Source organism: Jaculus jaculus, chromosome 16 (genome assembly GCF_020740685.1).
Source record: "Jaculus jaculus isolate mJacJac1 chromosome 16, mJacJac1.mat.Y.cur, whole genome shotgun sequence".
Classification (NCBI taxonomy): domain Eukaryota; kingdom Metazoa; phylum Chordata; class Mammalia; order Rodentia; family Dipodidae; genus Jaculus; species Jaculus jaculus.
In genome coordinates, this window is record NC_059117.1 from 58,742,336 (window position 1) to 58,767,383 (window position 25,048).

General features: G+C 43.4%; 1 protein-coding gene across 1 annotated transcript; it reads left to right on the forward strand.

Moving 5' to 3' along the window:
• The first annotated feature begins 1,306 nt into the window (after positions 1-1,306).
• Positions 1,307-24,089, forward strand: Arf4 (ADP ribosylation factor 4). Its single transcript, XM_004661309.2, has 6 exons — positions 1,307-1,656; positions 11,639-11,719; positions 11,904-12,013; positions 14,839-14,910; positions 18,346-18,471; positions 23,144-24,089. The coding sequence occupies exons 1-6, from the start codon at positions 1,590-1,592 to the stop codon at positions 23,228-23,230; spliced, it is 543 nt and encodes a 180-aa protein (XP_004661366.1). The 5' UTR covers positions 1,307-1,589; the 3' UTR covers positions 23,231-24,089.
• The last annotated feature ends 959 nt before the right edge of the window (positions 24,090-25,048 follow it).

The window sequence follows — 25,048 nt, forward strand, 5'->3', positions numbered from 1 at the left end:
CTGGCATGGTGTGTCACATGCCTTCAATCCCAGGACTTGGGAGACAGAGGTTGGAGGATCCTTGTGAGTTCAAGGTCACCCTGAGACTGTATAGTGAATTCCAGGTCAGCCTGGGCTAGAGCAAGACCTTTGAGTGTGTGTGTGGGTTGGGGGAATCCATACTAAAACCCAAAGAACTTTCCAAGGGAAAGAGTTGGGGTGAGGCACAAGGAATGGTAAACTTCAGCAACTGTGTGGTTGGGGAAGCATATGAGAGGTGGTTGAAATTCTCAGGAAATCTGTTTTCACTTTTACAGTTCATACTTTTTTTTTGAGGCAGGGTCTCGCTCTAACCTAGGCTGACCTGGAATTCATTATGTACTTTCAGGGTGGCCTCGAACTCACAGTGAGCCTCCCACCTCTGTCTCCTGTGTGCTGGGATTAAAGGTATGTGCCACCACGCCCGGCTATACTTTATTTTGTAAGCAGTGAAACGATAAAAAAGATCAGGAACTCTTTTAAAGCAAGGCGGCTGCCTCTCTCAATGTCAGGATGAAATACTTCATGCTTATAGGATAGGAAAGCCGGGCGTGGATGTACACGCTCAGACACCCCGAAGGCCGAGGTAGGAGGATGTCAAGTTCGAAGCCAGCCTGGACAACCTTAGAGGAAGCAGGAAGGTGCAGCTCAATGGCAAAACGCGGCCTAGCATGCTCGAGGTCCTGGGTTCCACACCCGAGAGAGAGTCTTGGGGTTCTGTAGCCTTTACATAACCAGCAGTCTTCAGTGTCAGCTGCCCTCTGCGGCCTTGCCCTTGGCCGCCCAGGCTTCTCCCTAACTACTTATTTCCAGGGAAGGTAGGATCCAGTTCTCTGCGTCTTCATGATGGTCTACTTCCAGTCGCGTGCGAGAAGCGTGAAAACTTGTGGGGTATGGGGAGGGAAAACACCCCAAAGCAGAAAGAACCACGGTCCCTCTAACCTAACCTAAACCACGTCGTCCAGCTCGCTTTCCGGGAAGCAAGAGACGCCAACACACAGGCGGAAGCTCCTCGCACAGAGCCTGATAGGCAGGGACAAAGCGGAGCATGATGGGACCTCTCTCGTCTCCTACTACGCATGTGCCAACCGCCTTGGTCCTGCCCCACATCCGGTTGGTGACGTGCAGCATGGCCGACCGTCTAGCATAGCAGGCGCAGTAGGCATCAACCGGAGGAAACGCAAGGTGGGGCGGCCGGTCTGCGCAGGCGCAATAGGCGCCGGCCCGACGGAAGCGCGAGAGGAAAAGGGGGTGGGGCGGTGGTGACGCGATTCTGTCCGCGTTGGAGCGGGCGGGCCGCCGCCAGTGTCCGCGGCCTTCGTGTGACGTGGCACACACACAGCGGAACACTTAGCTCCAGGGGAGCCGGAGTCGTCCGCCACAGTCGCCGGGCAGCTCGTTGTCCGTGAAGTCGTGCCCCGGGGGACTTCGCCGGCCTCGAGCGGTCCGTGCCGCCCCGCGTTGCCTAAAGGGAGGGGAGGAAAAGGGGGGGGAAAAAGCGTGAACGAACAGAGGAGGAGGCCCGACGACGCCCCGGACCCCCAGTCTCGTCTTTCGCGACCGCCGCCGCCATGGGCCTCACCATCTCTTCGCTATTCTCTCGCCTCTTCGGCAAGAAGCAGATGCGCATCCTGATGGGTGAGTCGGGGGCCTTGGCCCTCGCGCCGTGGCCGTGGTCGTGGGGGGCGGGGAAGGAAGCCGAAACCTTTGGGGGAACAATGGGAGCTGGGGACTGCCGATGAGCCTCCCGGAGCCGCGGGGAGGAGCACCGGGCAGGGCAGGGCTCCCCCTTGTTCTCGGTGCTGATGGTGGGGCGGCGGCGACACCAGCGCCCGGCTCTCGACGGGGATCGGCTCTTCCCGCCCCCCTTCCCCGGCTATGGGCAGCGATCGGGGGTGCAGGAGGGAGAGGGGCAGAGCTACTCCTGCCTCCTTCCTCCCCCTTTTCCTCCGCGTCCGCCCTGTGCACACACGGCTGCTGTGTGAGCGCAGGAAGTGGCCAGCCTCGGGGCAGTGGCCCAGGGGAGCGCCCGAGCTTTTTGAAAAGTCCGGAGTCCTCCTGCGCCCGTTCCGGCTCAACTTTGCCTCCTTCACCCCACCCTTACCATTATTAATAAGCTTCTACCGTGAAAATTCAGTTTTATTTCATGTCTCCCAGCTACTTCTAAGAACTCTTGAACACGTTTGGTTTGTTACCTTTCCTTTTTTCTCCCACACTAATTTTTGCCCAGCTGGCTTCCCCAACCTTTTAGAAACACAGTTTTAAGAACTGCATAGGTCTGAAGCACTACAGTGCTTGATTTCAGGGTAGTCTCAAAAACTGCCTCAGTTGCCTATTTGATTGCCCAGCTGAGACTATCTCTTGGGCCAGTCTAAGCGATCTCCGCCCTTTTGTTCTGTGTTCTATACCTCACAACTGAGTTCTACAGACCTGACTAATGCGGAAAAAGGCGCTCGTTTAACATGCCACACTGACAGTTGGTGTGTGAGCTTGTTTTTTTAAAGAAGGGGGAGAGTTTATTTTGAGCTTCACTCAGAAGTTTCAAAAGCAAGCTTCTGCAGAGTGTCTGTACTCCCTTTGGTTGTTTCACTTTCTTGTTAATTCAGCTTCTGTACAATTCATGAAATTTGTCATGATTCATATTCACAAAGATAAGCCAAAATGCTTTCTCCTTTAAAATCTCCGATTTCCTTTATGAAGAGGACAGAATGAGGAGGGCAGGCATGATATTTGAGCTCTAAGTGGTTGAAATGTGGCAGTATATGAAAAGATCTGAAGTCAAAAGGAGGACTTTGGACAGTGATGAGTGAATTCCAACCTTAGCGATGAACCCATACACGAATGTGTTCCTGAAAAAACATATGATAGCCTTTTACTTAAATTTTCTTGTAAATTGATGGTTATCTTTCATCTCCATAGTCTTTTTAAATTTTTTTTTGAGGTAGGGTTTCACCCTACCAGGAATTAGCTATGTAGTCTCAGGGTGGCCTTGAACTCATGGTGATCCTCCTCCTGAGTGCTGGCATTAAAGGTGTGTGCCACCACGCCCGGCTATCATCTCCCTAGTCTTGTGATGGCTAAAGTGATCCGGGGAGAAGGGTAGATGCTTTAAGTGCTTTCCCTGAGAAACTTTCCTGACATTCCCAAATATGATTGGGAGAAAACATATAAGCATTTATCTTCATGTGTGTAAGGGATGAGGTCATGTTAAGTGTTTTATCACTCAGGTTTGGTGTTCTTTTTTTGTTTGTTTGTTTGTTTTTTTTGAGGTAGGGTCTTACTCCAGCCCAGGCTGACCTGGTATTCACTATGGAGTCTCAGGGTGGCCTTGAACTCACGGCAATTCTCCTACCTCTGCCTGCCTCCCAAATGCTGGCATGCGCCACCACGCCCTGCTGGTGTTCTTTTTCTGAAAGTCATTTATTTACATTTATTTGTTTGAGAGACAAAGAGGCAGATACAGAAAGAGAGATTGGGCAGGACAAGGCCTCCAGCCGCTGCAAATGAACTCCATCCAAATACATGCGCCACCATTGCATCTGGTTTATTTGGGTCCTGGAGAATTGAACCTGGGTCCTTTGGCTTTGTAGGCAAGTGCCTTAACCGCTAAGCCATCTCTCTCTAGCCGTGCTGTTCTTTTTTAAAAATTTTATTTATTAAAAATATTTTATTTATTTATTTGAGAGAGAGAAAGAGATGCAGATAGAGAGAATGGGTGCCAGGGCCTTTAGCCACTGCAAATGAACTCCAGACACATGCACCCCCTTTTGTGCATCTGGCTTACGTGGGTCCTGGGGAATCATAACAGGGTCCGTAGGCTTTGCAAGCAAACACCTTAACCACTAAGCCATTTCACCAGCTCTAAAAAATTTATTTATGGGGGATTTATTAAATTGCATGTGTGGGACTGGAGAGATGGCTTAGTGGTTAAGCACTTGCCTCTGAAGCCTAAGGACCCCGGTTCGAGGTTCTATTCCCCAGGACCCACGTTAGTCAGATGCACAAGGGGGCGCACGCATCTGGTGTTCATTTGCAATGGCTGGAGGCCCTGGCGCGCCCATTCTTTCTCTCTCTGTCTGTAGACGCTGTCAAATAAATAAATAAAAATAAACAAAAATAATAAATTGCATGTGTGTGTGGACACAGTAGGGTCTCTTGCTGCTGTAAACAAAATACTAGAAGCATGCAGCATTTTTGTATCTGGCTTTGTGTGGATACTGGGGAATTGAACCTTAGTCCACAGGTTTTCCAAGCAAGCACCTTTAACCACTGAGCCATCTCCCCAGCCCCAGGTTTGGTGGTCTTATTTTACACTCTTAATTTTGGGAGAATCAGTTTTAGGTGGTTAAAAGCACTCTAGTCACAAAGTCAACCTGTATGGTAACTCATCAGAGGAAGTATAAGCTTGAGGATATGTGCAACAACAGAGAATGAAGTGATTTAGAAGTTTGGTAATTCTTGTTTTTCTTTGAGGCCTCATAAGTGATTGACGACCCAAATAATAGATCACTTTAAGATTACTTAATTCCTGCACTTTGGGATTGGGATGAATATTGAAGGACAGGATTGCTTTGTGGTGCTGGTGTTGGAACCCAGGATGTTGTGCATGCTAGCCAAGTAAGTGGTCTGTCACTGAGCTGCATCCCTAGCCGTGAATGATTTTTTTTTCCTACATAGTTCATTAGTGGGCTTCTATTTCCTTTATCAGGTTCAAATAAAATTTATGGCTTCCTAAAAAGATCATGCTTCTTCTTTTTCCTTTTTTTTTTTGGTTTTTCAAGGTAGGGTCTCACTCTGGTCCAAGCTGACCTAGAATTAACTATGTAGTCTCAGGGTGACCTCGAACTCATGCTGATCCTCCTACCTCTGCCTCCCAAGTGCTGGGATTAAAGGCGTGCACCACCACACCCAGCTTGATCATGCTTTCTTGATTTAATCGCTCTTTATTGAGGGTTTTTTTTTTTTTTTGGTTTTTCGAGGTAGGGTCTCACTCTGGTCCAGGCTGACCTAGAATTAACTCTGTCATCTCAGGGTGGCCTTGAACTCATGGCAATCCTCCTACCTCTGCCTCCCAAGTGCTGGGATTAAAGGCGTGCATCACCACGCCCGGCCTTTATTGAGTTTTTGCTAGGGGTTGAACCCAGGGTGTCCTGAGTGCTAAGCATGTGCACTATCACTGAGCTACATCACAAGCTTAAGGCTTTACTGTTTGTGTGCATGTGTGTAGATAATATATGTGTGGTGTGGAATTTGCACATATGTGTGCACATTCACATACCCCATGCATGTGCATATAGAGGCCAGAGAAGGTTTGGTGTCCTCTTACTGCTCAGGGTTGTTCTCTATTGCATATTTGAGATGGGGGGGGGGGTCTTTTCCTCAACCCAGCTGCTGTGCATTGGTAAGCCCCAGCTAGTCTCTCCTTTCTGCACCTGTAGATTGGGGTTATAGATATATGTGACCATGCCCAGTGTTTTACTTGGGTTTTGGGAAGGTGAATTTGGAGGTCTCCAGTTAGAGTAGTCCTTAAGCTTAAGTGCCGAGCACCTTTAACCATTGACCCATCTCATCAGTCCCTATTTTTTTTTTTTTAATTTTTATTTATTTGAGAGCGACAGACACAGAGAGAAAGACAGATAGAGGGACAGAGAGAGAATGGAAGTGCCAGGGCTTCCAGCCTCTTGCAAACGAACTCCAGACGTGTGCGCCCCCTTGTGCATCTGGCTAACGTGGGACCTGGGGAACCGAGCCTCGAACCGGGGTCCTTAGGCTTCACAGGCAAGCGCTTAACCGCTAAGCCATCTCTCCAGCCCAGTCCCTATTTTTATTACTGTTTTGAAGCGTGTTAAGAGAAATGTAAACTTAATTTTTGCATTAGCTATTCTTCCGAAAATAATTTGAAATGTGTTAGAAGATATAGCTGGTAGTTAACAGTAATTAAAAATAAAGCCAAGGGTTGGAGAGATGGCTTGGTGGTTAAGGCACTCGCCTGCAAAGCCAAAGGATCTAGGTTCGATTCCCCAGGACCCACGTAGGCCAGATGTACAAGGTGGCACATGCATCTGGAATTTGTTGTGGCTGGAGGCCCTGGTACACCTGTTCTTTCTCTCTCTTCCTCTGCCTCATTCTCTCTCTCAAATAAATAAAAAATATTTTAAGAAGTTGGGCATGGTGACGCATGTGTTTAATCCCAGCACTTGGGAGGCAGAGGTAGGAGGATCTCCATGAGTTCGAGGCCACCCTGAGACTCCACAGCGAATTCCAGGTCAGCCTGGGCTGGAGTGAGACCCTACCTTGAAAAACCTAAATAAATAAAATAAAATAAAGCCAAGTCTGGTGTGTTGGTACATGTCTGTAGTTCCAGCTCTGAAGAAGCTGACTCAGAAGCATCTCGGGTCTGAGGCCAGCCTGGGATACATAGCGAGACTGTCTCAAAAAAACTGATAAATAGGGTTGGAGAGATGGCTCATCAGTTGAAGGTGGTTGCTTTTGCAAAGCCAGATTCCCCAGTACCAGTGTAAAGCCAGATGTTCAAAATGTCCTCTTTGTTTGCAGCAAGAGGCCCTGGTGTGCCATTCTCTGTCAAGTAAATGAATAAAAATATTTTTAAAAACCCAGTAAATAAAAAATAGACACCTGGGCTGGAGAGATGGCTTAGCGGTTAAACGCTTGGCTATGAAGCCTAAGGACCCTGGTTTGAGGCTCGATTCCCGAGGACCCACGTTAGCCAGATGCACAAGGGTTGGTTGCACGTGTCTGGAGTTCATTTGCAGTGGCTGGAAGCCGTGGAGTGCCCCTTCTCTCTTTCTGTCTCTCTGTCTTTCTCACCCTCTTTCTTTGTCAGATAAGTAAATAAAAATTCAAATTAAAATTAAAAAATAGACATCTTCTGGACTACTGATCTACAGAAATGATGCAATAATATCACTGACTTAATAAGGAGAAATTACCTATGTGAATGGTACTAAATTCAAAGATTGATTTACACCTTACTAAGGGTTTCATAGGTAGAGTTAGAAAGCAGTAGCCCTGCATTTGGAAGGTCCATATTTTGGCCAGTGATAAGATGGACTTTTGGTTAATTAGCTAACAAAGAAGGATTTCCCTATTGGATTTCCATGATGTCTTTAGCTTTGGTTAACACTTCTCTTACTTCTCCCCCCCCCCAATGCCACTTTTAAACCCTTTCACCTACAGTATTCCACTCCTCTACTTACATATTTACTGTCCTCTCCCCAAGAGGCCTATCTTTTTCTTTTGTTTTGTGGAGTTAGGGTCTCACTCTAGCTCAGGCTGACCTGAAATTCACTATGGAGTGTCGAGGTGGCCTTGAATTCACAGGGATCCTCTGCCTCCTCAGTGCTGGGATTAAAGGCGTGGCATGCTCGGGTAGGCCTACCTTTTAATGTAGATTCCACCCTCCCCTAATGAGCATATTTCTATTTGTCAGCCTCAAATAATTTTTTTTTCTTTTGGTTTTTCACGGTAGGGTCTCACTCTAGCCCAAGCTGACCTGGAATTCACTCTGTAGTCTCAGGGTGACCTCGAACTCATGGCAGTTCTCATACTCTGCCTCCTAAGTGCTAGGATTAAAAGTATACGCCACCATGTCTGGCCTTATTTTATTTGTTTGTTTATTTTGGCCTTTTGAGTTAGGGTTGAGCTCCAGCCCAAGCGGACCTGGAATTTACTATGTAGTCTCAAGATAGCCTTGAACTTGTGTGATCCTCATACCCCAGTCTTCCAAGTGCTGGGATTAAAGGCATGCCCCATCACACCTGGTTCTATTTTATTTATTTTATTTTTTTCGAGATAGGGTCTCACTCTAGCCCAGGCTGACCTGAAATCACTGTGGAGTCTCAGGGTGACTTCGAACTCATGGCAATCCTCCTACATCTGCCTCCCAAGTGCTGGGATTAAAGGCACATGCCACCATGCCCGGTTTATTTTTATTTTTTGTATTTATTCGCTTGCAAGCAGAGAGAGAGAGCGAGAGGGAGGGAGGGAGAGAGAGAGAGAGAGAGAGAGGGAGGGAGGGGGAGAGGGAGAGGGAGAGAGAGACAGACAGACAGACACACACGGACGCACAAAAAGACAAAGGGAGAGAATGGGCCCACAAGAACCCCTAGCTGCTGCAAACAAACTCCAGATACATATGCCACTTTGTGCATCTGGCTTTTGGTGGTTATTGGGGAATCTAACCCCAGGTCATTACCATTGAGCCATCTCTCCAGCCCCCATCCACCTTTTTAGAGGCAGGGTCTCTCATTGTTAACCTAGAGCTTTACCAATTAGATTAGTTGGCTAATGAGCCCCAGGGATTCTGTCTCTGTGCCTCACCACCTTGTCTGACATTTTTACATGGGTACTGGGGATTGAATTTAAATTATTTCAAGAATTAAGACATTTCTAGCAAGGTTTGTTAGTACAGGCCTGTTACCTTAGCTGAGAGAATGTGGAAATGGGAGGATTAGGAGTTGAAAGCTAGCCTGGGCTGCATGAGACTATGTCTTAGAACTCCCCTCCCCCCAACACACAAAATTTACTTGAAGAATATGATGGACCACAAATCAGTAAAACTTTGGTTCTTAGTTCTGATGTTTGATGTTGAAATGGATTTAGGCAGGGCACAATTAATCTTACCTTCATTTATTATCATAAAGGGAGTAAGACATAGTTTTGTGTTTCCCCTTAGTATTATAAGCTTTTGAGCTGCAGGGATGGCTCAGTGGTTGGGGGTGCTTTCTCGTGCCAAGCCTCCTACTCAGGTTTGATTCTCTAGTACCCATGTAAGGCCAGATGCACAATGTGTCTGAATTTCTTATGCAGTGGCAGGAGGCCCTGGTGTGCCCATTCTTTCAAATATTTTTTTTTTCTGAGGTAGGGTCACACACTAGCCCAGACTGACCTGGAATTCACTGTAGTCCTAAATTGGCCTTAAACTCACATTGATCCTCCTACCTCTACCTCCTGAGTGCTGAGATTAAAAGTGTGTGCCACCATGTCTGGCAAATTTTTTTTTTTTATCTTTTACTCAAAATTTGCAGTGGTCATATTAAAGGAGGATTTACTTTTGGAGCTGGGATGCTTCTATCCCCAGCACACAAAAGTCCTGGGCCACGGTAGTGCAGGTCTGTAACAAGGCTAGCTTTGAGGGAAGTAGAAGCTGGAGGCTCAGGAGTTCAAGGTCATTCTCAACTACCTAGCCAGTTGGAAGCCAAACTGGAAGGAAGAGAGGAAAGAAAAAGGATTCATTTCCTTTTAGGTATTCCTATACCTTATTTGTGTTTTTAAAAATTGTGGTACTCTAAGAGGCTGGGTGTGGTGGTGCACACCTTTGATCCAAGCACTGGAGGATCGCCATGAGTTTGAGGGCAGCTTGAGACTATGTAGTGAATTCCAGGACAGCCTAGGCTAGAGCGAGACCCTACCTCAAAAACCAAACAAAAAATTATGGTACTCAAGGCCTGGAGAGATGGCTCAGAGGTTAAAGGAGCTTGTTTGCAAACCCTGACAGCCATATGGCCAACGTGGCATGTTCATCTGGAGTTTGTTTGTAGTGGCAAGAGGTCCTGCCCATTCTCTCTCTCTGCTTGCAAATAAATACAAAAAACAAAAAACAAATTAGGGCTGAAGAGATGGGTTAGTAGCTAAGGTGTTGGCCTTCAAAGCCAATGACCCAGTTTCAATTCCCCAGGACCCACACACAAAAGCCAGAAGCAGCACAGGGGGCGTACATGTCTGGAGTTCATTTACAGCAGCTGGAGGACCTGGCACACCCATTCTCTTCTCTGTCTGCCTACCTTTTTCTCTCTCTCTCAAAATAAATATATTCCCCCTCCCCCCCCCCAGGTAGGGTCTCACTCTAGTTCAGACTGACCTGGAATTAACTATGTAGTCTCAGGCTGGCCTCAAACTCACATTGATCCTTCTACCTCTGTCTCCCGAGTGCTGGGATTAAAGGTGTGTGCCACCATGCCTGGCTTCATCAAAATAAATATAAATGTTTTTAAAAAGTTTTATCAAAAAAAATTTAAAACAGAACTTTACTTGGTAGAGATTTATTCATTAATATATTTGTTTGTTTTATTTAAGGTTTTTTTTTTTTTTCTAGCCTAGGCTGACATGGAATTCTTTCTAGTCTCAGGTTGGCCTTGAACTCACAATGATCTTCCTACTTCTGCCACCATGGCTTTGAGATTTTAGATCATCTGTCTGATCCAATTCTTTTTTTTCACTATGTAGTCTCAGGTGGCCTCGAACTCATGGTGATCCTCCTACCTCTTCCTCCTGAGTGCTGGGATTAAAGGTGTGCGCCACCACACCTGGCTCCTTATTTTATTTATTTATTTATTTATTTTTAGTTTTTCCAGGTAGGGTCTCACTGTAGCCTAGGCTGGCCTGTAATTCACTATTTAGTGTCAGATTGGTCTCAAACTCACAGTGATTCTCTTACCTCAGCCTCTTGACTGCTGGGATGAAAGGGGTGTGCCAGCATGCTCAGCTCCAATCCCTTTATCATGTTTTTTTTTTAACTTTAATTTTTTTTTTTTTTTTTTTTGAGGTAGGGTCTCTCTTTCTGTAGCCCAGGCTGACCTGGAATTCACTATGTACTCTCAGGGTGGCTTCAGTGATCCTCCTACTTCTACCTCCCTAGTGCTGGGGTTAAAGGCGTGTGCCACCATACTCAGCTGTTATTTATTTATTTGTAAGCAGAGAGAGACAGAGAAAGAATGGGCACACCAGGGCATCCAGCCACTTCAAATAAAACCCCAGATGCATGTGCTTGCCACTTTGTGCATCTGGCATTACATGGATACTGGGAAATCAAATCTGGGCATTAGGCCTTGCAGGCAAGCATCTTAACTGCTGAGCCATCTCTCCAGCCCTTTAGTTTTGTTTTTTAACTGTGTGTGTGTGTGTGTGTGTGTGTGTGTGTGTGTGTGTGTGTATGTGTATGTGTATGGTAGTATTCAGGAAAAGCTTGGGGTTTGTCTTTTCTTTGCACCTTTCTTGAGACAGGGTCTTTGTTTTTTGGCTGCATGTGCACCAGACTAGCTGACCCTTGGGTACTCTGGCTTTGCCTCCTATTGCCATATATGTGTCGAGATTACAGATGCATGTGCTACTTTGTGTTCAGCATTATATGAGTGTTGGGGTATTGAACTAGAGCCAACAGGCTTGAAGGCATTGCCTTTAATCACTGAGTTGTCTTCCCAGCCTCCCAGTCCCTTTGTTTTAAGGTCAGTTTCTCATGGCTTTGTGTCCTATAGTGATATGTTTGAAAGCACTCAGATATTGGGAATATAGTTCACTGGTAGTGTTTGTCTTATGTATCCCCCCCCCTTCAGGAAAAAAAAAAGCACTCAGCTAGTTTGTGGCAAATCCATAGCTTAGGGCTTAGTCAGTCTTTCAATATTTATGCTGTTTTGTATCTAAAGGAAAAATGGAAAGGCTTTGTGTAGGAAGTATTGATTTTGGGAATCAGAAATGAGATAATTTCATTTTCAATTCCTTTTGTGCCTTGAACAGTCAATTTTTACTTTGAAGCTATAAATTGTTAAATTATCTATTTGTGTGCCTTTGATAGAGATTCTAAGTCTTTAATGTCTTTTTCCAGTTGGATTGGACGCTGCTGGCAAGACAACAATTCTGTATAAACTGAAGTTAGGGGAAATAGTCACCACCATTCCTACCATTGGTAAGAAAATTTATAGATGACTGCTTATCGCAAAGACTAAAAACAATTAGAATTTGCATGTTCATCTTGGAAGTGATATTATTAAGGCTTTGAAAAGTTATTCCAGGAGAAGTCACAATAAAGGAATTAAATGGTTTTGATGCTTTATTGTACATGCAGTACTCATTGTTGTTTCTTCTTACAGGTTTTAATGTGGAAACAGTAGAATATAAGAACATTTGTTTCACAGTATGGGATGTTGGTGGTCAAGATAAAATCAGGCCTCTCTGGAGGCATTACTTCCAGAATACCCAGGTAAAGGAATGCTATGCTTTTTTTTTGTTTTGTTTTGTTTTGTTTTTTAAGTTTTTCAAGGAAGGGTCTCGCTCTAGCTCTGGCTGATCTGGAATTCATTATATACTCTCAGGGTGGCCTTGAACTCATTGCGATCCTCCTGTCTCTGCCTCCTGAGTGTTGGTATTAAAGTTAAAGGCATGCACCACCACACCTGGCCTATGTGGGTTTTGTTAAAAATTTTTCTTTTTACATATTTATTAATTTATTTGAGAGAGGGAGAATGGGCATGCCAGGACCTTCAACCACTGCAAACAAACTGCAGATGCATGCACCCCCTTGTGCATCTGGCTTGTGGGTCCTGGCGAATCAAACTTGGGTCCTTAAGCCTGATAGGCAAACACCATAATTGCTAAGCCATCTCTCCAGTCCCAAAACATAATCCCTCTCCCTCACAGTAGGGTCTTGCTCTAGCCCAGGCTGACCTGGAATTCACTCTGTAGTCTCATAGTAGCCTTGAACTCATCCTCCTTTTTTATTTTAAATTTATTTGAGAGTGACAGAGAGAGAGAGAGAATGGGAGAGCCACTGCAAACGAACTCCAGATGTGTGTGCCCCTTGTGCATCTGGCTTAAGTGGGTCCTGGGGAATCGAGCCTTGAACTGGGGTCGTTAGGCTTCACAGGCAAGCGCTTAACTGCTAAGCCATCTCCAGCCTCCTGCCCTTCTTTTTTATTTTTCGAGGTAGGGTCTCACACTAGCCCAGGCTGACCTGAAATTCGCTATGTAGTTTCAGGGTGGCCTTTTTTTTTTTTTTTTTTTAAATGTAACTATGGTTTTCCTGGACTATTGACTTGATAATGTTGGTGTTCATTGTGAGTTTGCATTCTTCTCAAGTTCTCTAGTGGACTCTTTATTTTGGGCTTTTGAAATTTAAATAGCCATCCCAGTGAGATTTTGGAAGATGATGTGGGCTGGGATGTGTGGCAAAAGTAGGAAGGATCACCATGAGTTCAAGGGCTGAGACTACAAAGTGAATTCCAGATCAGCCTGGGCTAGAGTGAGACCCTCCTTGCAAAACCAAACAAACAAAAAAGAATGAATTAGGTATGTCATTAGTAGGTCCTTTGGTTTTACTCTTTAGAGATTTAGGTATGTGTAACTTTCTGTCATAGTAACTTACAGTGTATCTAAAACAGTGACAGAACTTTATTTAGTCCAGGTAAATGTTTATTGAAAACAGGGTTGAATCTGTTGTATATACTTGTAAGATATCTGTGTATATTTGGGATATATTGGCAGGAAAGAGACCTTACTGATCCTGTAGATAAGGAGCTGTCAAATTTGGCTGCACATTAGAATCACCTGAGGAGCTTTGAAAATCCCAAAGTTACAGTCATACAGAACCACTTGAAATAGACACTGGGTGTGCAAGCCAAGCCAGCCAGAGTGTTTCTGAAACTTTCATGTGTCTATGAATCCACCCAGGCATTTGTTAGCAATACAGATGGATTTAGTAGGGCATGGCTCCTGAGATACTGCATTTCTACCAAGTTCTCCATGGTAATTGACATAGGTGGGGATCTCGAAGCTGCTCTGTGGACATTCTCTTGGCTGGCTGTGGGGAAGTCCCTCCTGTTGGGTGTGTAACAGCACCCTGTCCTCTGCACTGGCTGTCAGTAGCAGCTCTTCTCATCCCCGTGTGACAACCATAGTGATTACCTACTTGCAGTTTCCTAGGGGCAAAATTTCTTCTGGGGAGGGGGCAACTATTCTAAATCACTCTTCTTTTAAGACTGGATCTGTGAAGGGTACATTACAAATGGCAGGCATTTATCCTCTTTTGCCCTTTCTCACTCCATTGGCAGTGCAGGATGGCCTCAGACATCCAATATGTTTGCCTCAACCTTCCTGCATGCTGGGATCATGGACATGATGACTTTCTAGATCTATTTTAAGTGAGGAAACTGAAATTTAGAATGATTTCAAGATGGGGGAGTTGTAGCTGTGTGTAGTGGCATGCACCTGTAATCTCAGTTATTGGGAGGCAGAGACAAGATAGGGAGACCCTGTTTAAAAATAAAAACAAAAACAAACAAGGTCCTTTTTATTTCCATGATGATGTATATAAGAAATTATTGAAGTACATCCTATCTAGTCAGTCCTCCAGGTGATTCTAGGTCCTGTCAAGTTGACAATTGATAGAAATCAGCACACTCTCATCTCTCTGGGTTTTTACACTTATTCATATCTGTTACTGAAAATACTCACATAGTTCAAGGGTGTTTTGTTGTTTTGTTTTTGGTTTTCTCTCTCTCCCTTTCTCTCCTTCTTTCCCTCCTCCCTTCTTTTCCTGAGATAGTCTCTCATGTATGCTAGGCTGGCCTCCAGTTCCCTGTATAACCAATGGTAAAAACTCTGAGCTTCTGCCTCCACCTTCAGCTGCTGGGATCACGCTGCACTGCTATGCCTGGTTTATGTAGTACAGAAGATCAAACCCAATGCCTGCATGTCAGGAGTTACTCTGCTAGTCCTGTGATTGTTGTGCTACTTTTATTTACCTGGGAGAAAGGGATAACAATTTTTTTTTTTTTTTAGTTTCGTTGAGAAAAAATACTTAGTGGTTGGACTTGTTTATTTGTATTTGAAATAACAGTCACATGTTAAAATTGAAATAGTGTCCCAACCAGTTTTCAGTATTCGAGGCCTGAGTTTTATTTTGGCTTTAAAAAGGAAACATTGTCTACTCACTGTATAATACTCCCCACTGATTTGTTAGTAGTTTTATGTTTAGTATGGCTCTTGTAAGTTTAACTGTTATGATTGATTGAAAGACTTCTTCCCCAGGGCCTTATTTTTGTGGTGGATAGCAACGACCGGGAACGAATCCAGGAAGGAGCAGATGTACTGCAGAAAATGGTGAGTGTATACTTGTTTATTCCAAAGATGGGCTAATTGAGGAATAATGGCATTGTTAGTGTTTGTTATACCAGGTGTTCCTCCCACCTCCCCCCCCCCCCCTCCAGGTAGGGTCTCACTCTAGCTTAGGCTGACCTGAAATTCTCAGGGTGGCCTTGAACTCACAGTGATCCTCCTACCTCTGCCTCTGGAGTGCTGGGATTAAAGACTAGTGCTACCATGCCCACCTTTGTTTTTGTTTTTTAAGGTAGGATCTTGCTTTAGCCCAGGCTGGCCTCCAACTCAATAGTGATCCTTCTACCTCAGCCTCCCAAATGCTGGGATTAAAGGCATGTGCCCCTACATCCAGCAATCCTCTTTTACAAATAGAAAACTTAGTTTTGTAGCTTTTTTCCCTCTGAGAATCCTGTTCAAATACCTTCTTCTCAACTTTTTTCTGCTTGGTATTACTTAGTTTTGTAGTAGCAACCACAATAAAGATGGATCTGAAAGTAGTGGTCACTTGGTTAAAAGATAGCCAGGCACGGTGGCACACACATTTAATACCAGTACTTGGGAGGCAAAGATAGGAAGACCATCGTGAGTTTGAGGCCACCCTGAGACTATATAGTGAATTCCAGGTCAGCCTGGGCTAGAGTAAGATCCTACCTCAAAAAACCAAAAGGGGGTGGCATTTTGGCTTTCCCATATATTGAATTAATATTTTCTTGTATTATCTTTTTAAAAAAATACATTTTATTTAATTTGAGAGAGAGAAAGAGGTAGAGAGGGAGGGAGAGAATGGGCGCACCAGGGCCTCCAGCCACTGCAAATGAACTCCAGATATATGCGCTCCCTTGTGCATCTGGCTTATGTGGGTCCTGGAGAATTGAACCAGGATCCTTTGGCTTTGCAGGTAAATTCCTTAACTACTAAGCCATCTCGCCAGCCCTGTATTTATCTTTTTAAAACTCCTCTGTTAAGGAACCTTGTCATGGTTTCAAATTACATTCATATTTACAGAAATCAAATCATACTTCTTACTCATTGCTCCTGTGACTATAGTGCAGTCTGTAAAACCCTTTTGAACTAGGTGTGCTATCTTATACCTACAATCCAAGTACTCAGTGAACAGGTCAGTGTTTCCTTACATCCCCCTCCTCCAGAAAGGGGGGGGGGCTAGAGAATCGGTTCAGCAGTTAAGAGCCCTTCCTGCAAAGGATAGCCTTGACCTGCTGATCCTCCTGCCACTGCCTCCTGAGTACTTGGATTATAGGTGTGTGACATCATTTATAGTCAGTTTTACAGTTGTAAGTTATTTTGAGATAAAATTCACAAGCTGTAAATTTTATTAATGAAGATGTACAAGTCTGGATTTTTGTATACAAAGCTTTGTAATCATCACCACTATCTAGTATTAAAATTTTAAGTTCATGACTCAACAATATTTTTGGAAGCTTCACATCTTTGGAAATTTAACACCTTTGGAAACAATTCATACATCAAATAATTTCCTTTATTTTAAAAAAAGGTTTTTTTGCCAGGCGTGGTGGCGCACGCCTTTAATCCCAGCACTTGGGAGGCAGAGGTAGGAGGATTGCCTTGAGTTCAAGGCCACCCTGAGATGACAGAGTTAATTCTAGGTCAGCCTTGACCAGAGTGAGACCCTACCTCAAAAAAACCAAAAAAAATTAAGTTTTTTGCTTTATTTGAGAGAAAGAGAGGGAGAGGAAGAGAATGAGAGAGAAAATGAGCATGCCAGGGCCTTCAGCCACTGAAAATGAACTCCAGAAGTATGAACCACCTTGTGTATCTGGCTTATGTGGGTCCTGGGGAATTGAACTTGGGTTCTTTGGATTTTCAGGCAAGCACCTTAACCTCTAAGCTATCCCTCCAGCCCACATCAAATAATTTCTAAAGAAAGTATAGGGCGTTTTGAACTGAATGAAAATAAAGTAAGAGCATGTAACAATTTGTGGAATACCACTAAAGTAGTGCTTAGGGAAATAGTTATAGCATTAGAAGCCTGTATTTAAAATAGCAGTCGTGCATGGGGGTGCATGCTTTTAATCCCAGTAGCTGGGAGGCAGAGGTCAGAAGATTGCTGTGCATTTGAGGCCAGCCTGGTACTATACAGTAATTTCCAGGTCAACCTGGACTAGAGTGAGACCCTACCTCCAAAACAAAACAAAACAAAACAAAAAGTCCTGGAACCATTACCAGTCACTTCGCAGTCCTTTACCATCCCACACTGCCAGCTCCTGATGAACCCACTAATGAATGACTTTCTGTCTTTATGAGTCACTTACTCTAGATACTCATATAAATCACTGTGTCTTTTGTGAGTAGTTTCTTTCACATAGCATAACTTTTCAGGACTCATCCATGTTGTGTAATGTATTTGTTAGTTCTGCTAGTCTTTATCTGTTCTTGGTTCACCTTGGAAATGACCAAAGTTCAAAAACAAATCCTCACTGGTTGTGGTGCATGCCTTTAATCCTAGCACTTGGGAGGCAGAGGTAGGAGGATTGCCATGAGCCACCCTGAGACTACAGATTGAGTTTCCGGTCAGCCTGAGATAGAATGAGACACTACCTCAAAACAAACAAACAAACAAACAAAAGTCCTTTAAATAGATGAACCAACAATACCAGTCTGTGATATAGTTCCTGTACTTGTCAGTCCTGAAATCCTGACCCTGGTTGGGTCATCATGAAGGCTAAACAAGAATTTACCTTAATGGAATAGAGGATGTTTGGTTGAAAACTGCTGTGCTGGGGCGGGGGGCTGGAGTGATGGCTCAGTGGTTAAAGGCTGTTCTTGTTTGCAAAACCTGACGACCCAGGTTTGATTCCCCAGTACTCAAGTAAAGCCAGATGCACAAAGTGGTGCATGCATCTGGAGGTCATGTGAAGAAGCACAAGGCACACCCATTCGCTCTCTCCCTGCCACTTGCTCTGCTTGCAAATAAAACCACTGGGCTGCATGTATTGGTGGCACAGTTTTAGGATCATCAGCTCTAGGGAAGCACAGGAAGGAAGATCTCAAGTTGGAGCATAGCCTGGGCTATATAATGAGAATCTGTCTCAAGAAATCAAAAATGATTTTGCTTTACCCTAAAGAAGTATTGTTATTTGCTCTGGATTTAAAAAGTGAAGGACATGAGGTTTCAGAAGTTTGTTTATTTACTATAAATAGAAGCACAGGGCTGAAGAGATAGATGGCTTAGTGGTTAAGGCATTTGCCTGCAAATGTTCGACTCTCCAGGTCCCATGTAAACCAAACACACAGTGATGGAAGTGCACAATGTTCTTTCTCTGGCTCTCTTGCATAAAAAAAGGGGGGCTAGTCTGTTGGGCTTGCCACAAAAAAACAAAACAAGAGGGTGGTTGGTGCCATTAATTAGAGTCACTGTATTCCCAGTTGGTGGTGCTTACGGCTCACCTTTTTCTGCAGCTTCTGGAAGATGAGCTGCAGGATGCAGTACTGCTGCTGTTTGCAAACAAACAGGATCTGCCCAATGCCATGGCCATCAGCGAGATGACGGACAAGCTAGGTCTGCAGTCTCTTCGGAACAGAACAGTGAGTATCTGGGGGCCATGCTGCTCCTCTTTGTTAGAGTAAGTTAATATTCAAAGTATCTCCTTTAAACAGATACAATAGTAAGGACTTTTTGTTGTTAAAAGATGGTAAGATAGTTTTACCTCTCTAAAAATTAGGCTGGAGAGATGGCTCAGCGGTTAAGGTGTTTGTTTACAAAGCCTAATGGCATGGGTTCAGTTTCCCTGTACCCACGTAAAGCTAGATGCACAAAGTGGCACATGCATCTGGGATTTGTCTGCAGTGGCTAGAGGCTCTGGTGTGCCCCATTCATATTTTCTCTTTCTCTCTTGCAAAATTAGGCTTTATTTCAAATCTACAAATAGTGCATTAAATTTCAATTTAAAACATTGATATCTTCATTTTCTATTACTGTATCATTTAAGAAGCCAAAGGGGTGTGTGTGTGTGTATGTGTGTGTGTGTGTGTGTGTGTGTGTATACGTATGTACGTACATATGTATGTATATATACATATATATAATGGTGGTGTTGGTGTTTTGTCTTTTTGAGGTAGGGTCTCAATGTAGCTCAGGCTGACCTGGAATTCACTATGTAGTCTCAGGGTGGCCTCGAACTCACAGTGAACCTCTTACCTTTGTCTCCCAAGTGCTGGGACTAAAGGTGTGTGCCACCATGCCCAGCTAAGCCAAAATTTTTTTAAAATTTTGTTTATTTATTTATTTGAGAGAGCGCTAGAGAGAAAAAGGCAGACAGAGAGAGAGAAAACAAATGGGCACGCCAGGGCCTCCAGCCACTGCAAATAAACTCAACACACGTGCCATCTTGTGTACCTGGCTTACGTGGGTCCTGGAGAATCGAACTGAGGTCCTTTGGCTTTGCAGTCAGGTGCCTTAACTGCTAAACCATCTCTCCAGCCCTAAGCCAAAGGTTTTAAAATAGTCTTAATGTAATTTAACTTTTTAAAATATTTTCTTTTTATTTATTGTTATTTATTTATTTATTTGAGAGTGACAGACAGAGAAAGAGGCAGAGAGAGAGAGAGAGAATGGGCACACCAGGGTCTCCAGCCACTGCAAATGAACTCCAAATGCATGCATCACCTTGTGCATCTGGCTTAAGTGGGTCCTGGGGAATCAAGCCTGGAACCGGGGTCCTTAGGCTTCATAGGCAAGCGCTTAACCACTATGCCATCTCTCCAGCCCATATTTTTATTTATTTATTTATTTATTTATTTATTTATTTATTTATTTATTTATTTATTTATTTATTTATTTGAGAGAGACAGACACAGAGAGAAAGACAGATAGAGGGAGAGAGAGAGAGAATGGGCGCGCCAGGGCTTCCAGCCTCTGCAAATGAACTCCAGACGCGTGCGCCCCCTTGTGCATCTGGCTAACGTGGCTCCTGGGGAATTGAATCTGGGTTGTTTGACTTTGCAGGCAAATGCCTTCCTTAACTGTTAAGCCATCCCTCCAGCCCTATAATTTAATTTTTATTGACTTCATCTTTAATATTGATGTGGAAAACTACTGTTTTGAGAATTGAATATATAAATATTACTGACTTTTTTTTTTTTTGAGGTGAAGGGTCTCACTATAGCTCAGGCTGACCTAAAATTCACTATGAGGTCTCAGGGTGGCCTTGAACTCATGGTGGTCCTCTTCTCTCTGCCTCCCAAGTGCTGGGTAGAACGTACTACCATGCCCAGCTGTCATTTAATTTTATGTCTTTTAAATAGCTCTATATCAAGTTCTCCCCCACCCTCCACTGAGGTATTAGGGTTTGAATTCAGTCTTGTATATGCTAGGGAATCACTCTGTGACTGAGTTAGAGCCCCACCTTAGCAAGTATTTTATCCTTTGGCATCTTCCTTTCCCTTCCATTCTTTTTCTTTTTCTCCCCTTCTGTCCATCTGTCCGTCCGTCTGTCCATCCATGCCACCACATCAACCATGTACTTTGGTGTTCTTACAAAGCATCCAGTATTTATCAACAATTTATTTGAGAGGGTGATAGGCAGATAGAGATGGAGAGAATGGTGTGCCAGGGCCTGGGTCCTTAGGCTTCACAGGCAATGGCCTTAACTGCTAAGGCATCTCTCCAGCCCTATTTTTTTTTTTTTTCCTTCCCCCCGAGGTAGAGTCTTATTCTAGCCCAGGCTGACCTGGAGCCTGGAATTCACTATGTAGTCTCAGGCTGTTCTTAAACTCACAGCAATGCCTCCTCAGTGTTGTGATTAAAGGTGTTTTCCACCATGCCCCATTTTTTTTTATTGTATAAATTGGGAAGGTAATTTGAATATAAGATTATAAGAAATATTATTCCTACTATAAATAGCTTATTTTACTATCAGTACTTGTGGTATTGGCAAAACATTACACATACATTAAAATGGTATCATAGTCATGAGACATTGTCATAGAATAAAAATAATAGTGGGCTGGAGAGATGGATTAGTAGTTAAGGTGCTTGCCTGTGAAGCCTAAGGATGCAGGATTGATTCCCCAGGTCACACATAAGCCAGATGCACAAGGTAGAGCATGAGTCCAGAGTTTGTTTGCAGTGGCTAGAAGCCCTTGCATGCTCATTCTCTGTGTCCCTCTGTCTCTCAAATAAAATACTTTCTTTTAAAAAAGGATGGATCACAAGTTCATAGTATCACATACTTTATAACAGTTTTTCATTAACTTGTTAACAAGGTAAATACGATTGTAAGGGCTGATTTAAAACAAGAAAAACTGGAAAGGTTACAAATTTGCATGCTATGAAGATAAAAATACATGCCTTTCTCCAGCTTTGTGGGTTATTGAGGTGTTTGGTATTTAATTAAAGTAAGGTGAAGTAATACTGGTCAATTTTAAAAAGAATGAGGGCTAGAGAGATGACTTAGTGGCTAAGGCACTTGCCTGTGAAGCCTTAAGAACACATGTCCAAATCTCCAGGTCCCATGTAAGCCAGATGCATAGTGATGCAAGAATGTGCACAAGGGGGCGCACGAGTCTGGAGTTTGTATTTGCAGCTGCTGAAGACCCTGGCATGCCCATTTTCTCTTTTTTCTGCCTCTTTCTCTCTCTCAAAAACAAAAGAATGAGGGCTGTAGAGATGGCTTAGTTGTTAAGGCACTTGCCTGCAAAGCCAAAAGACCCAGGTTCAATTCCCCACGACCCACATAAGCCAGATGCATAAGGTGGCACATGCATCTAGAGTTTGTTTGTAGTGGCTAGAGACCCTGGCATGCCCATTCTCTCCTTTACCTACCCCCAGCCCTGCCTCTTTCTCTGTCAAGTAAATAAAAATACTTTTAAAAATGAAGGGCTGGAGAGATGGCTCAGTGGTTAAGGCGCTTGTGTGTAAAGCCTGTGGACCCGAATTCCATTCCCCAATACCCCAGTAATGCCAGATGCACAAGGTGGTGAATGCTTCTGGAGTTCGTTTGCAGTGGCTGGAGGCCCTGGCATGCCCACTCCCTCCCCAAATAAATATAAAAGAATGAAGCTGGGCGCTGTGGCGCACACCTTTAATCCCAGCACTCGGGAGGAAGAGGTAGTAGGATGGCTGTAAATTCAAGGCCACCCTGAGACTACATAATGAATTCCAGGTCAGCCTGTGGTGAAACCTTACCTTGAAAAACCAAAAGAATAAAAATAAACTTTCCATAAAGAAAAATTGCTGTGTGTGTTTGTGTATATGAGTGTGTGTGTTTCGAACCTGAATTTCATACAAGTAATGAAGATAAGGTTCTATACTGTTTAAAAGGTAGAAATTAGTTGGGCGTGGTGGCGCACACCTTTAATCCCAGCACTTGGGAGGCGGAGGTAGGAGGATCACTGAATTTGAAGCTACCCCGAGACTACATAGTGAACTCCAGGTCAGCATGAGCTAGAGTGAGACCCTACCTCGAAAAACCTAAAATAAATAAAAATAAAAGGTGGAACTTTTTGGAATGTATGATACCACAAATAGTGAAATTTATCTTAAAAGTTTGTTCCTAGAATATCAAAGAAACCTACTCTTCCAGAAATTTTCCCCCTTTCAATTCAGAGTGTAGCTTAGTGGCAAAGGTAGCATGTGTCAGCCCCTTGGCTCAAACTTTAAGCACTGCAAAAAGTAAAATAAGTGACATTTTATTTTAGTTTTATGGGAACACAAAAACCATAAGGACCAATGTGCATAGTTTGTAGTTATTTCTTCAAATTAAATGGGAGAAAACTGACTAAATCTAAAGAATAAATCAATGTAATTCTTAATATGGGGTATGGTAAGAAGGAGAAAATTCTAAAGGTAGGTAATTGAGTGATCTTTATAGTTCTATCATGGTCTTTAAATATGTTTGTGGGATGTAAGATCACTTATTTCCTTGTATTTATTTCTGTGATTTTTTTTTATTTTCCAAGGTAGGGTCTCATTGTAGCTCAGGCTGACCTGGAATTCACTAGTAGTCTCAGGGTGGCCTTGAACTCTGCTTCCCCCACCTCACCCCAGTGATGGGATTAAAATGTGTGTGCCACCACACCTGGCTTTTGTGACATTTTTTTTTTTATAGTTTTCATTTTCCTATACATTTTTGGTAACTGCTTACTCAGTAGTACCCTTGGGCATTTATGCAGAGATACTTAATTTATTAAGAATGTTTAAAGGCTTAGGTTGTATTTTAATCTTGTTAACCAAGTATCTCTTGTCCTTTCTTCACAGTGGTATGTTCAAGCTACCTGTGCTACACAAGGAACCGGTCTGTACGAGGGACTTGATTGGCTGTCAAATGAGCTTTCAAAACGTTAAATGAAACTAGATCTCTAACCAAGGACATGTTTGATAGAATTGGTCTAGGCTTGTTACAACAAAATTAGTTTGCATCTTGGTTATTAAGCAGTATCTGAGACTGGTTCGGGCAGAATATCACAGCGTTTAAAACTCATTTTGTTGCCAATTATTGATTACCAAGCATATTTTTGCTATTTAGCAATATGTTTGGTTTTAAAGAAATTCTCCTTAGGGAAAAAAGTATCATTTTAAAATTTTACTTCCCTTAAGCCTAAATGCCTGGACATAGCTATTGTGACACCTTGAAATAAATCTATCTTTTTTTTTTTTTTTGAGCCCACACCAATAATGTTTTCAAGTTACCCCCTTGTTACTTTACCAATCAATACCTTTATCATTCCTGGGACAGTCTGCTCACTTAAAATGTAGCATTCCATTTATATTTATTTCTTTCCCTCACCAAAAAGATTTTTTAATAATAGCTTGTACCAGCCAGGGGTATGCTCCAAAACACTAGTCAGTTTTCTTGCACTGAGGAATTCACTCTTTTCCTCCTGTTATTGACTCCTGGCTTCCATCAGCCAAACTTGCCATGGTGTGGTTTTGGACTTGACAGAATTGTGTGCTGGCTGCAAAGAGTTCACATTGAGGTGGTTTTCACTGCTCAGCAGATTAGATTGTCTTCCTCTACGTTCTCTCTCTTATGTTGCATGTTGCTTTTGGGATCAGCCTGACTCTTTGCCCAGTATATGATAGTTCTGCTCATGTTTTCTGTTTATTGGTGAACATATCTCCATTAAGAGTTTTGAAAAACTCATCAAACTACATTTTCTTCATACCCCCTTTGGAAATCTTCCTAATAAAATTACTAAAAGAATATGCTTGGGTGTTTTCTTTGAGTCTTGAAATTATTTCAAGATTTGTTTACAGGGCTGGAGAGATGGCTTAGCAGTTAAGGCACTTGGCCTGCAAAGCCAAAGGACCTAGGTTTGGTTCCACAGGACCCACGTAAGCCAGATGCAGAAAGTGGACCATACATCTGGAGTTCATTTGCAGTGGCTGGATGTCCTGATATGCCCATTCTCTCTCTCCCCCTTTCTCTCAAATAAATAAATGATAAATAATTAAAACAGATTTGTTTATATGCCAAAGTTGATTGGCATATTTAATATATGATGTTCAGTAAACTCATCATGGTTTAATGCATGTAAGAGAAAGGTGAAGACACATAAAGTGCATATGTCTGGAGTTCATTTGCATATTAATCAGGAGGCCCTGGTACACCATACTGTATATTTTAAATAAGTAAAAATATCTTTATTTATTGGCAAGCAGAGAGAGAATAGTCATGCCAAGGCCTGCTGCCACTATAAATGAACTCCAGATGCACGTACCACTTTGTGCATCTGGCTTTATGTGGGTACTGAGAGTTGAACTTGGGTTGTTATGCTTTGTAGGACAAATGGCTTAACCACTGAGCAATCAATCTCTCCAGCCCCAAGTAAAAATATTTTTGAAAAGAGTAAGGTGGCTGGGCAGCTCAGGATTGCCATGAATTCAAGGCCACCCTGAGATTACATAGTGAATTTCAGGTCAGCCTGGGCTAGTGTGAAACCCTACATTGGAACCCCCCCCCCAAATATATATGTACATGTATGTATGTATGTATATATAGTGAGTTGTGCTTGGCATGTTGGCACATGCCTTTAGTAGGAGGCTGAAGTAGTATGATCACAGTGAGTCTGAGGTCAGCTAGGGGCTCTAAGTCAGCTTGGACAACAGTGAAACCCTGCCTTGCCAAAAAAAAAAAAAAAGTGCTTAGGTGGTATGGTGCTG

What these genes read in the sequence shown, in the direction of transcription:
- Arf4 (XM_004661309.2), top strand. Translation starts at nt 1,590, where the DNA reads ATGGGCCTCACCATCTCTTCGCTATTCTCTCGCCTCTTCGGCAAGAAG. An exon ending in GCAGATGCGCATCCTGATGG is followed by an intron (nt 1,657 to 11,638) that starts GTGAGTCGGGGG and finishes GTCTTTTTCCAG; the next exon opens with TTGGATTGGACGCTGCTGGC. An exon ending in CAGATGTACTGCAGAAAATG is followed by an intron (nt 14,911 to 18,345) that starts GTGAGTGTATAC and finishes CTTTTTCTGCAG; the next exon opens with CTTCTGGAAGATGAGCTGCA.